The 13781-nt window shown below is 42.2% G+C and overlaps 1 protein-coding gene across 1 annotated transcript; it reads left to right on the forward strand.

Moving 5' to 3' along the window:
• The first annotated feature begins 493 nt into the window (after nt 1-493).
• Nucleotides 494-13458, forward strand: LOC123732742 (uncharacterized). Its single transcript, XM_082968237.1, has 2 exons — nt 494-1129; nt 11654-13458. The coding sequence occupies exons 1-2, from the start codon at nt 733-735 to the stop codon at nt 12454-12456; spliced, it is 1200 nt and encodes a 399-aa protein (XP_082824363.1). The 5' UTR covers nt 494-732; the 3' UTR covers nt 12457-13458.
• The last annotated feature ends 323 nt before the right edge of the window (nt 13459-13781 follow it).

The following is a 13781-nucleotide window of genomic DNA, read 5'->3' on the forward strand; positions in this document are numbered from 1 at the left end:
GCATTTCACTGTAAGGTCTACACCGGTTTATTCGGCGCATGTGACAAATGCACTTTGATTTGATTGTATTAGACAATGTAAACACACTAATAGACCAGGAGGAATAATACCCATTTTATGCAGGAATTTAACAACATAATTACACCGTTACACTAGCATACAAACTCGGTAGTACAGAGTAGATACTTCATATGACTTGGGAATATTGCATTGTGGGTAGTTTAGAAGGTATCCCAAAATAAATTAATAAATATGTAATAACACAAAAACATAACTGTTTGTACTTACAGGTAACCAGATCGTGAATACAACTACGTTACTAAGTCTTTAACCACACTGTGTTGTTACACTGGTGAGTAAAAACTAACGCTTCCTACACTTTAACTTGTTGTCTGAAAATAAAATGAACATTTTACTCAACTGCGTTACCCATTCCAGTCAGCAGATGGCGGTGTGGGAATTTAAGGTAATGCTGTTGGTGTGACGTATAATGTAGTGGACGGAACACTTCTTTCAACCGCAACAACAGTTATTCAGCCACCTCGGTAGCTTGCTAGACAAAATAGCCGAACCAATTAAACTCTTTAGTGTATATTAGCTACTGTGTTTTAAACCCACTTCGGTCGTCTAGTTAGTCATCAGATTTAATTTCATATTTACGGTGTTGTCGTTATTAGTCAGGTAGCGGGCTGGTTAAGTTAGCATTAGCCTAACTAGCTAACATCTCCGACCATGAGTTCACTAAACTACTCTCCTGATAAAGAAGTGCAGATCTGCTGGACAGAAAAAGAAGCTCTCGTCAAAGAGGAGAAGGAAGAGGAGGATATCACAGTAAAACAAGAAGTAGAGGGTGAGGCCATTACTGTGAAAGAAGAAAAAGACGCGTTCAGAGTGAAAGAAGAGGATGTTACAGTAAAAGAGGAAGAAGAGGCCTTCAGAGTGAAGGAAGAGGAGGATGTTACAGTGAAACAAGAGGAGGATGCATTTTTTGGAGTGAAAGAGAGGGAGAGGGGGACTGTCGCATCGAAAAAGGAAGAAGAGGAGGAAACTGGATATCTGGGCTCGGTTTCCCAAAGGCATGTTAAGGCGTCCAATGGTTCTAACTATGAACGGACCCTGGTTAATACTAGTAAGTACTGTCTTAAAAACAGAGGCACAAACTCTGCAGTTGTTGAACTGATGTGTGGTGTTAAAGGGGAAATCTGCAATTGCTACATCAATATTTAAATGTTTTATTATTTATTTATAGACATTGATATCCTCCTGAATCCTGCTTACAAGCAAAAATGAAAGCAGAAAGCACCAGTGACTTGATCAATAAGAAACAGAAACAAAATGGCAGCCCAGAGACCTGAGCTGTGTTAGAATACTCATACTAACCGCACTATTTGTGATGTGAATTGTGAGTTGAGTATATAGTATGCTTATTGGTCATAGTATGGATATAGTTAGTATGCCAAAAGTTCCCGGATGTCGTACTACATTCAACAAAATACAAAGTATACATGCAGAGGACACTATTTCTGTGCTTTTAGGGCCCATAATGCAATTCTTCTGGAAATGGGCGTGGCTTCAACTATTTTCAGTTTTGTAGAAAATGGCGGAAAATATGCAGCCAAAATCCGACGAGAGAGCGGATACAAATGAATTCATTGCTTTAACTAATTATGACAAATGTTAAGAAAATGTTGAGCAATGTAATGACTTTTCAAATAAGTTACGTTACACATTACGTTAGCTACGCTATCCTTACAAACCGCATAGCATATCTTTACAGCAGTATGTACCAGTATGTCAGCTAGCTACCTAACATTAGTTGGCTACTGTCAAATGAATTTTCTATCCCAATGATAATAATTAACAATCAATAAGCCTTGACTAATTCCCAAGGTTTGTAAGACAATGGGGTAATAATTAGGCAAAGACTCAGCATCTGCAAAAGGTTCATTCGGCTTTATTCAGAGAAAGTTCTGAGGTCCAAATAACAAAGACATTTTATAGTTCCCTCCCTGCTAACGCACATACATTTTCACAAACACCAGATATATGAAACACTCCTCGGATTTCTCACAACCGTTAATCACTATCCAGCGCTGTCTGTGCTCTCCCCCCGAGATTAGAGAAACCTTGGAGGTACCTCCCGGTTTTCTCCAAAGTCTCCCCAACTTTCTAGGTCGGGTAAAACAGATGCCTACTGTTCTCTTATCTCCCTGCTAAAACCACACACACACACATTTTGTTCTGGCCCTCTACTAGACCTTATGTGACTAACCATTCAGTACCTTAATTATTCATTATCCATGCTACATAACTACTAATTCATAATGGATTATTGATTCATTTACCTTTATTAGATAATTCTCTTATCAGCTACTTATACATCAAAATTGCCAGTATATTAACTATATTCTAACTAACTACCCAACTTGATTATTAACGTCATTCTTAGCCAAGGGGTCGTGTGCATTCTCAATGGACATTGTTAATTTGGGTGCGTTCATAAATTCGCTCTGGCTCTCTACTCCGATTTCAGAGCACTCTTGTCTGAGTACCAGAGCGCAGAATAACTGATGAATTTAGTTATCATTATATCATTATTATCTCGCATCCGCTACAAGACCATGGTGATTGCCTACGGAGCTGTGAAGGGAACGGCACCTCCATACCTTCAGGCTCTGATCAGGCCCTACACCCAAACAAGGGCACTGCGTTCATCCACCACTGGCCTGCTGGCCCCCCTACCTCTGAGGAAGCACAGTTCCCGCTCAGCCCAGTCAAAACTGTTCGCTGCTCTGGCACCCCAATGGTGGAACAAGCTCCCTCACGACGCCAGGACAGCGGAGTCAATCACCACCTTCCGGAGACACCTGAAACCCCACCTCTTTAAGGAATACCTAGGATAGGATAAAGTAATCCTTCTAACCCCCCCCCCCCCCCCCCTTAAAAGATTTAGATGCACTATTGTAAAGTGGTTGTTCCACTGGATATCATAAGGTGAATGCACCATTTTGTAAGTCGCTCTGGATAAGAGCGTCTGCTAAATGACTCAAATGTAAATGTAATTTACTGACGCTCGCTCAACACCCGTTGAATATGGCCGGTGTCAGTAAACGTCTGCAAAAAAGCTCAAATTAAATTGTTGCCAGCAGCACAGTTATTCACCAACGTTCTGGATAACATGAAAACTGCCTAACCAGCTCTGCTAGGGCAAGTAAAATGGTAAGAGTGAGGTTCTTTCTCATTTGTGTCTAGCAAGCTATCCAACCTTAGCCAGTTAGCTTGGGTGCTTTACTGTCATTGTGAGGTCAGAACGCTTGGCTCGACCCTACTCCTCAGCCATATAGTATTTGTTTACAAACAGTGGCCTTATACCAGCTCATGTTTTGGTTTCTGATGGGGTAATACAGTTGAAACATACATTTCATTTCATGCAATTTTTTGTTGCATTCTGACATAGGTGTCCCTTTTGTCCATGTGGGAAAAGGCAGTGTGGAGTGCAATAGAGATTGCATCATCTGTGGATCTGTTAGGGCGGTATGCAAATTGGAGTGGGTCTCGGGTTTCTGGGATAATGGTGTTGATGTGAGCCGTGGCCAGCCTTTCAAAGCACTTCATGGCTACAGACGTGAGTGCTACGGGTTGGTAGTCATTTAGGCAGGTTACCTTAGTCCCTGTGCCCAAGAACACTATGGTGGTCTGCTTAAAACATGTTGGTATTACAGACTCAGACAGGGAGTGGTTGAAAATATCAGTGAAGACACTTGCAGGTTGGTCAGCGCATGCTCGCAGTACATCCTGGTAATCCGTCTGGCCCTACGGCCTTGTGAATGCTGACCTGTTTAAAGGTCTTACTCACATCGGCTGCGTAGGGCGTGATCACACAGTCTTCTGGAACAGCTGGTGCTCTCATGCATTAGTGTTATTTGCCTTAGTTTATCTCATCTTGTAGGCTCGTGTCACTGGGCATCTATCGGCTGTGCTTCCCTTTGTAGTCTGTAATGGTTTGCAAGCCCTGCCACATCCAACGAGTGTCAGAGCCTTTGTAATACGATTTGATCTTAGTCCTGTATTGACACTTTGCCTGTTTGATGGTTCGTCGGAGGGCATAGCGGGATTTCTTATAAGCTTCCGGGTTAGAGTCCCGGTCCTTGAAAGTGGCAGCTCTAGCCTTTAGCTCAGTGTGGATGTTGCCTGTAATCCATGGCTTCTGGTTGGGGTATGTATGTACGGTCACTGTGGGGACGACGTCATCGATGCACTTATTGATGAAGCCAATGACTGTTGTGGTGTACTCCTGAATGCCATCGGAGGAATCCCGGAACATATTCCAGTCTGTGCTAGCAGTCCTGTAGCTTAGCATCTGCTTCATCTGACCACTTTCTTATTGATCAAGTCACTGGTGCTTCCTGCTTTAATTTTTGCTTGTATGCAGGGTTCAGGAGGATAGAATTATGGTCAGATTTGCCAAATGGAGGGCGAGGGAGAGCTTTCTATGTGTCTCTGTGTGTGGAGTAAAGGTGGTCCAGAGTTGTTTTCCCTCTGGTTGCACATTTAACATGCTGATAGAAATTTGGTAAGACGGATTTAAGTTTCCATGCATTAAAGTCCCCAGCTAATAGGAACACTGCCTCTGGGTGAGCGTTTTCCTGTTTGTTTTTGGCGGAATACAGCTCATTCAATGCGGTCTTAGTGCCAGCCTCAGTCTGTGTTGGTATGTAAACAGCTACGAAAAATACAGATAAACTTTCTAGGTAGATAGTGTGGTCTACAGCTTATCATGAGATACTCTACCTCAGGCGAGCAATAGCTCGAGACTTCCTTAGATATCGTGCACCAGCTGTTATTTACAAAATACATAGTGCGCCGTCCCTTGTCTTACCAGACGCCGCTGTTCTATCCTGCCTGTGCAGCGTATAACCAGCCAGCTGTATGTTGATAATGTCATCGTTTAGCCACGACTCCGTGAAGCGTAAGATATTACAGTTTTGAATGTTCCGTTGGTAGTTTAGTCTTCCGCGTAGGTCATCGATTTTATTTTCCAAAGATTGCACGTTTGCTAGCAGAATGGAAGGAAGTGGGGGTTTATTCAATCGCCTACGAATTCTCAGAAGGCAGCCTGTCCTTTGGCCCCTATTTCTCCACCTTCGCTTCACGTAATTGACAGGGATCTGGGCATGTTCCCGAAAAAGCAGTACATCGTTCACGTCAGACTCGTTAAAGGAAAAAAAGGATTCTGCCAGTCCGTGGTGAGTAATCGCAGTTCTGATGTCTTGAAGTTCTTTTCGGTCATAAGAGACGGTAGCGACAACATTATTTACAAAATAAGTAAAAAAAATAAGTTCCTAACAATGCAAAGAAATTATTTAAAAAAAACACAATTGGTTGGGAATAAGTAAAAAGTCAGCCTTGCTCTCTGGCGCCATCTTAAAGACAGTTATGCCGTGCTCCACGTTGGATCCAACCTCCCTAAACAAATTCATGTTTATAATGTGTTATTGTCTGCTTGATTTCCAGTAGGGTCTCGTTAGTCTGTTTGACCACAGAGATACTTAGCTCATAATATGTAGAGAATTGTTCCTTGATGTATAAACTATTGTACAACACACAGAGCTATTTTCCTTTATTCAGGACATTTAGAATGACAACTCATTACAGAGTAGCCTAGTGGGATTATTCACAAAATTATCTGGTGATCAGGTTATGAAATGTCATGACAAATACATTTTAGTTTCCTTGTTTCACCTGAAATATTAAATTAGTCCTACGTCTATGTTGTTGTTAGGTGAAGTTATGGGTCAATTTGGCATACACAAAGTGTACAAACACTCATTGTAAGGCCGATGGAAAAGCTAGCCAAAGAGCATTTTACTTCTTGAAGTATAAAGCAGTTGATTTGCGGCAATAACACAAACATTATACTAAGCAGGAGATTCAAACGAGCCTTACAATTATAATCCAAAGTTGTAATATTCAGAACACATTGTGTAAAAACCTGAACCTTCGTCCAAAACTAGCGGTTTCCTCATTAGCGTTGTCGGGGTAGGTTCCTTGTCCCTCTTTGGCTTTTTTTTTTAACCTTTATTTAACAAGTCAGTTAAGTACAAATTCTTATTTTCAATGACGGCCTAGGAACAGTGGGTTAACTGCCTTGTTCAGGGGCAGAACAACAGATTTTGTACCTTGTCAGCTCAGGGATTCCAACTTGCAACCTTTCGGTTACAAGTCCAACGCTCTAACCACTACGCTGACGCCCCAGCTTATTGGTGAAATCAGCAGTCAGACAATATCTTCTTTAAGTAAACCAATCAAACCTTTATTTAATGTAATTGCAGACAGATGTTGACAACAGGAACATAAGGCATGTTTCTGAGTAAGTTCTGCTCCCCACCTAAAGGCCCAGCTGATTTTATACATGTGATCACTCCCTAGTGGTATGATCACCTATGTCAATGTATGTGTGTATCAATAAGCTGAGGTTACCTTATAAGGCAACCTAGTACAGTAGCTTCTCTGAATTTCTTAGAATTGTAAACTGTCACACAAGATCAAACTGTCAAAACCAGACAGTGGTTACTTCTCTTTATCTAGTTTCAGTCTGACTCAGACCCAGCCTGCAGCACACTCACAACAGCCAGAGCTTAACCACAAAGACTAATATAGATGGCTTGTGCAACGTATAGTGGCAGAGTTTAGGCACATAGCAACAGTATCTTATTATAAGGCCTGCAGCAAAACATATGAATCTTAAAGTCCCCTTAATCAATAATGGAGAGGGTCTTTGGGACCCACCCCCTACATTCCCCCCTCTGAGACTAATACGTCTCACAGGTTCAATCATAATATTCTCCTCTGAAATCAAACAGAGTTGGCAAAACCCCAGGATCCATTTGATCCCAGGGATGGCTTGCTAAAGGGAGAAACAACTCCTGAGGTTCCTGGAATGGTGGTGGGGTGAGTCTGTCTATACTCCCATTCCTCCTGAGTCCTGGAATGGTGGTGGGGTGAGTCTGTCTATACTCCCATTCCTCCTGAGTCCTGGAATGGTGGTGGGGTGAGTCTGTCTATATTCCCATTCCTCCTGAGGTTCCTGGAATGAACCTCATGAGTTGGATGGACAATGGGATTAAGAGAAACCAGAAAAGCACCAGTCTCACCTTCAGCATAATTTGCATCAGCTTCCAGCAACACCATCACTCCAGCATGTTCCAGAGCAGTTAGTCATTCTCTTCCAAATACAAACAGTAGCCAAAATCACCAATCCCACTACAAGTACAGGAGTAAACAATGAAAACAAAGTCAACATAACTTTCCCTATTACAGTTCCAAATTTAGCATTAAACCAGTCACCAATTTTGTCAAAGACAGATTTTTGAGAGAGTTTTACTAAGATCAGCGATCGGATCCATTTTGGCAGTCATATTCTCAGAGGAGTCAGGAGGAGCAGAACACAATTATCAGGATCAATAATACCTAGTACGTTACAGTGTCCTTCTTCCTTCTCCAAAAGATCATCTAAACCAACTCTTGGCAGCCGACGACAGCTTTCAGATTTTGGACATCTAATGAGAGTTGGCTAAATCCTGGGATCGTTAAACTCATATGGGCCTGTAAATAATAGGTTCAATTATTCACCCACTTTCCCAGGACAGCCACACCCCAGGAGGGTATGACTGACATACCAAAAATCTCCCCCGGGTGTAGGACATGACCATAGTCTTCCTGATTGTCTGGGATGAGTCGTTTGGCACGCTTCAGTTCCCCAGAGTTGGTTTTACCTGTCTCATTGAAAAGGTCGGTGACCAGAATTCTTAACATGTACATTTCTGTTCTCCCCAAATAACAACATCCACCCCCATCCAGGAGGTAAAGTGAGGTATCCCCTGTCACTGCATACCCACATCCATCCAAAAGGTGCTCCAATGCCTTCCTCCATTCTGGAAAAGTTTACACCTGTCACCTGTTGCATTACCCATGTGCCAGATGTGTTCCCCTTTAATCCTATGTATGTCACTGCTTTCACCCATTTATTATTGTCCACATCCCCGTCCACAAAGGGAACCAGTAGGATTTGGAGAGCAATAAATACCCTGCATGTGTTTCTATGGTTGTGATTTTCTTGTTTCACAACCATAGTGTGTGATGGTGTCCTCGACATCTGATGACTCTTCAGGTTCTGTGGCTGAACACTCTGTTGGTTCTTCTGGCCTTTGGTCTCGGCCCTCTGGCTGTGGTCTTCCCCGTTTCTCCTCTGGCTGTGGTCTTCCCCGTTTCTCCTCTGGCTGTGGTCTTCCCCGTTTCTCCTCTGGCTGTGGTCTTCCCCGTTTCTCCTCTGGCTGTGGTCTTCCCCGTTTCTCCTCTGGCTGTGGTCTTCCCCGTTTCTCCTCTGGCTGTGGTCTTCCCCGTTTCTCCTCTGGCTGTGGTCTTCCCCGTTTCTCCTCTGGCTGTGGTCTTCCCCGTTTCTCCTCTGGCTGTGGTCTTCCCCGTTTCTCCTCTGGCTGTGGTCTTCCCCGTTTCCCCTCTGGCTGTGGTCTTCCCCGTTTCCCCTCTGGCTGTGGTCTTCCCCGTTTCTCCTCTGGCTGTGGTCTTCCCCGTTTCTCCTCTGGCTGTGGTCTTCCCCGTTTCTCCTCTGGCTGTGGTCTTCCCCGTTTCTCCTCTGGCATCTCCTCATCGGTGGATCTCAGCCTCTTTTGTTGCCATGGTCACCTGGAAGGGTCCCATCCATCTTGGCTGGTTCCATTTTCTCTGTTATATAACAAACATGTCACGCAACGATAAATGAACTGTTATGAACAATAGCCAATGTGTTGGGTTTTCACAGCTTCAATCACCTGTTCAACATAAGGTCTGTTTTTAATAGGTGTGTCTGTGGTATTAGTCAACTCTCCTGCTCTCTAAACCCCACTATGCTGAATCTGAGTAGACAGTAAGGGCCTTCCCTTCCCCCAATTCACAAGCTGTGTTCAGAGCTAATAAATGTGCCGTGATAAATGTTCTGGTAGGGGCCGTATAACCTCAATGTCACCTCCCACATCTACTACAGCTGATCCTACATGAGTCTTCCCTGTGCTTTGATCTATATAAGTAGAACCATCAACAAACAGCACCATGTCAGAGTCAAGCAGAGGTTCATCAAACAAGTCTTTGTCCAGTACACATTCCTGGGCTGTCCCCATGTCCCTGTTATTGTTCCTTCATTGTTGATTCTGAGGGAAATAACAACTGTTGGTGTTGTGATTTCCCATTGGCCACGGCTCTTCTCTGTCATTAACTTGTCCTCCTTGTCCATAGGGCATAAGTGGCCCCAGGGAGCATATTCAGCTCCAGGCGAGTGGTACTGTGGCTGAGTTTCCTCTTCCTCTGCCAGACCCAAAGTTTCCTCTGCCCTTATTGTAACCTCTTCCTCTTTCATTTCCCCCACACTGTGAACTCGCATGCCCCAAATGCCCACAGGTCCAGCATTGAGTGTTGTTCCAGTCATGCAGGGCTCTGGCGGGCCTACCTCCTCTTCCGGTCCATGGTTGAGGGTCACCATAAGGTTGAGTGGTGAAAAGCACATACCCTGCAGGCACCAGGTTCACGGGTGTGACTGATGTGACTGTGGGGGAGCTGCAGGCTGTGGTTGTGGTGAGCCTGTAGAAAACTTTGAGCAGCCATCATATTGTGAGTAAAACCACCACTTCCTGTCTGGATCTGTGCAAGCTGGGCCTTCTTCAGTGCAGTGTCTAGTCCTCCTTCTCTTGCTCTCTGAATAGGTCACCCATGGATGGTGGCACATTGGACTTTTCTTCTGCTTCTGTAGTAGTTAGTGTTTTCTACAGGCGGCCATATGTCTAGGATCTTCCAGTCTGTTCCTTTGTGTGGAGTGAGTTGGGGTGGCGAGGGAAACTCCCTCCAGGAACTGTGCTTTCTTTTTTCATCCAATTTTAATGTTCTCATGCTGCTTGTTGCTGCTGTTGTGTCTTCCACCTCCTTCATCGGAGTCCCCTTGAGGATAATTGTGGTAGCATCTCCATTTTCTTCTGTCAGAGAGGGTAGATCTGTGTATAGTCACCCGGAGGTCCTCTGGGTTGATTTTCATACGGCGGCAAATAATTGTCAAATTATTTAACAGACGTCAATTGTTGTACAACTTCATGGGTACGCTCTGGGCATCACCTTTTACCTCAAATAAACAGTGGATTACTGCTGTTGTGGGCCTTTAACCTGTTTAGGATAGGGGGCAGTATTTTCACGGCCGGATAAAAAACGTACCCGATTTAATCTGGTTATTACTCCTGCCCAGAAACTAGAATATGCATATAATTATTAGCTTTGGATAGAAAACACCCTAAAGTTTCTAACACTGTTTGAATGGTGTCTGTGAGTATAACAGAGCTCATATAGCAGGCCAAAACCTGAGAAGATTCTATATGGGAAGTGCCCTGTCTGACCATTTCTTGGCCTTCTGTAGCCTCTTTATCGAAAATACAGGATCTCTGCTGTAACGTGACATTTTAATAGGCTCTCAGAAGGCGGAATGATAACTCTGCAATCCCTGGGCGAAAAACAGTAGGGGTTTTGGAAAGTGGTCGTTCTGAGAACAATGACACGGGGGTGCGCGTGCATGTGACGACTCCATTTTCTATTTTCAGTGTTTGAACGGATACAACGTCTCCCGGTTGGAATATTATCGCTATTTTACGAGAAAAATCGCATAAAAATGTATTTTAAACAGCGGTTGACATGCTTCGAAGTACGGTAATGGAATATTTTGACATTTTTTGTCACGATACTCGCCGGCGCGTCACCCTTCGGATAGTGTCTTGAACGCAAGAACAAAACGCAGCTATTTGGATATAACTATGGATTATTTGGAACCAAAACAACATTGGGTGTTGAAGTAGAAGTCCTGGGAGTGCATTCTGACAAAGAACAGCAAAGGTAATCCAATTTCTCTTATAGTAAATCTGAGTTTGGTGAGTGCCAAACTTGGTGGGTGTCAAAATAGCTAGCCATGATGGCCGGGCTATCTACTCAGAATATTGCAAAATGTGCTTTCACCGAAAAGCTATTTTAAAATCGGACACCGCGATTGCATAAAGGAGTTCTGTATCTATAATTCTTAAAATAATTGTTATGTTTTTTGTGAACGTTTATCATGAGTAATTTAGTAAATTCACCGGAAGTTTTCGGTGGGTATGCTAGTTCTGAACAAAACATGCTAATGTAAAAAGCTGGTTTTTGATATAAATATGAACTTGATTGAACAAAACATGCATGTATTGTATAACATAATGTCCTAGGAGTGTCATCTGATGAAGATCATCAAAGGTTAGTGCTGCATTTAGCTGTGGTTTTGGTTTTTGTGACTTACATGCTAGCTTGAAAAATGGGTGTGTGATTATTTCTGGCTGGGTACTCTCCTGACATAATCTAATGTTTTTCTTTCGTTGTAAAGCCTTTTTGAAATCGGACAATGTGGTTAGATAAAGGAGAGTCTTGTCTTTAAAATGGTGTAAAATATTCATATGTTTGAAAAATTGAAGTTTTAGCATTTTTGAGGTATTTGAAATTCGCGCCACGCTATACTATTGGATATTGGTGAGGTGTTCCGCTAGCGGAACATCTAGATGTAAGAGGTTTAACCATCTGTCTGACTTTGTCGTTCACAAAGGAGAGAGACGGGACTATCGTGGATCCTCTGGGGAGCCTCAACAACATCAGGATGCTGATGAGGCAGAGAAGAGTCTCTCCAGATCAGAACACCTCAAGAAACACCAGCCGAGACACACAGGAAATAAACCTCACTGCTGCTCTGGCTGTGGGAAAAGATTCAACTCTGCAGTAAAACTTAAAATACATAAAAGAATTCACACTGGAGAGAAATCTTTTGGCTGTGATCAATGTGGGAAGAGTTTTACTGCACCTAGCCATCTGACTATACACCAGAGAACACACACAGGAGAGAAACCTTATAGCTGTGATCAATGTGGGAAGAGTTTTACGACATCTGGCCAGCTGACTTTACACCAGAGAATGCACACAGGAGAGAAACCTTATAGCTGTGCTCAATGTGGAAAGCTTTTTATTTCATCTGGCCAGCTGACTTTACACCAGAGAATACACACAGGAGAGAAACCTTATAGCTGTCATCAATGTGGGAAATGTTTTACTACATCTAGCCAGCTGACTTTACACCAGAGAACACACACAGGAGAGAAACCTTATAGCTGTGCTCAATGTGGGAAGAGTTTTGCTAGATCTGACTACCTGACTTTACACCAGAGAACACACACAGGAGAGAAATCTTATAGCTGTGATCAATGTGGGAAGAGTTTTAGTAGATCTGGCCATCTGACTTTACACCAGAGAATACACACAGGAGAGAAACCTTATAGCTGTCATCAATGTGGGAAGAAATACTCTGATAAAAGATGTCTGATTAAACATCAGAAAATACATGGAATCGTTTCATGATATCAATTAAATGAAATCTCACAATAATGTCACAATGTAGAATGTTTTAACATTGTAGTAGGACTATTTTAATAATGTCACAATGTAGAACCCTAAACGTTTGTCCCCTGTTCTATTGATTTCAGCATGATATGGATATTAGCCTCAGGGGAAAAATCCAGGCTCTGAAATGGAAGAGTTACCAAATATGAGATTTAACAAAGAGTGACTAATAAAAAATAAAAAAAGTTGTGTTCCGCTTACCATGTTGGTGACCCACTTGAATCAAAATGCAGCACTTCAAAATGTAGCTAGCTGTTTTCTACAAATTGTCCTCTAACCAGTGGTTTTTGCTGCGTTAGTTTTAACAGGACGTGCAACCTCATCTCCCTCCTCTCTCACAATTGATTTCAACATGATATTGATGAGTAATGACAAATAAGTGTTGCATTCCTTTGTTTAGTGACCCCTACATTTAAATGCATCACTCCAAAATGTAGCTGACTGTCTTCTGCAGGTTGTCCTCTAACCAGTGAGGTGAAAGATATCTCCCATTTCCATGTGTTTTTTTTAGTTGTGTTAGTTTCAACAGCACGTACAACCTGATTTCCCCCCCCTAATCGATATCAGTGATTTATTGCTACTTGTCAAAACTACAGCGTTTCTGGTGCTTGTGCAATTTATAAAAAGCTTGTTTAAAAAATACAAGTAATATGATTATTGTGGCAGATGTTTGTGTTTATTGCACATTTTATGTTTAGGTTTTCAATTTATCCCAAACTGTTTCTGCATATTGGTTATTGATTTGGAAACTTGTAAAAAAAAATGTGATTGGAAAGACATTGAAAAGAAGGCTAACGTCCAATATGCGTTCGGTTTAGTTGAATGTGAAAGTTGAAAATGTTGTTTTGGGTCGTTTATTTTCAATGACTTTAAAACAATTGAATTTCAACGTACTTGCAGCCTGTACACATGAACGCAGTATAATAAATTGGTCTATAATCAATTTTATGAACAATCCTACATCACTCCAGTATTTATTTACAACATTGAAGTGCTAATTGTCTTTATTCCACTACTGAAGAAGCATGACTCAAAACACCTCATATTTGAAACATTCAGCCTGACAAAATATACATGTTTTATTATTTCATGCCTCACCATTAAGTTCATTATTGTCAATACATATTAACAAAGGGGTGTACATTTGGTTTTTATATTTCATATTTACAATTCATGTAACATTAAGTAATCATAATTATTTATTCAACCAACTGACCATTTTTGGGAACAATTATATTGACATTGTTGCCCTGCTTTTAGAATATCAGGGTTCATTCTCAGAT

This window comes from Salmo salar, chromosome 02 (assembly GCF_965601325.2).
Source record: "Salmo salar chromosome 02, fSalSal1, whole genome shotgun sequence".
In the NCBI taxonomy this organism is placed as follows: domain Eukaryota; kingdom Metazoa; phylum Chordata; class Actinopteri; order Salmoniformes; family Salmonidae; genus Salmo; species Salmo salar.

Coding starts and splice junctions, on each gene's coding strand:
- LOC123732742 (XM_082968237.1), top strand. CDS start 733: ATGAGTTCACTAAACTACTCTCCTGATAAAGAAGTGCAGATCTGCTGG. Junction 1,130..11,653: donor ACGGACCCTGGTTAATACTA/GTAAGTACTGTC, acceptor TCGTTCACAAAG/GAGAGAGACGGGACTATCGT.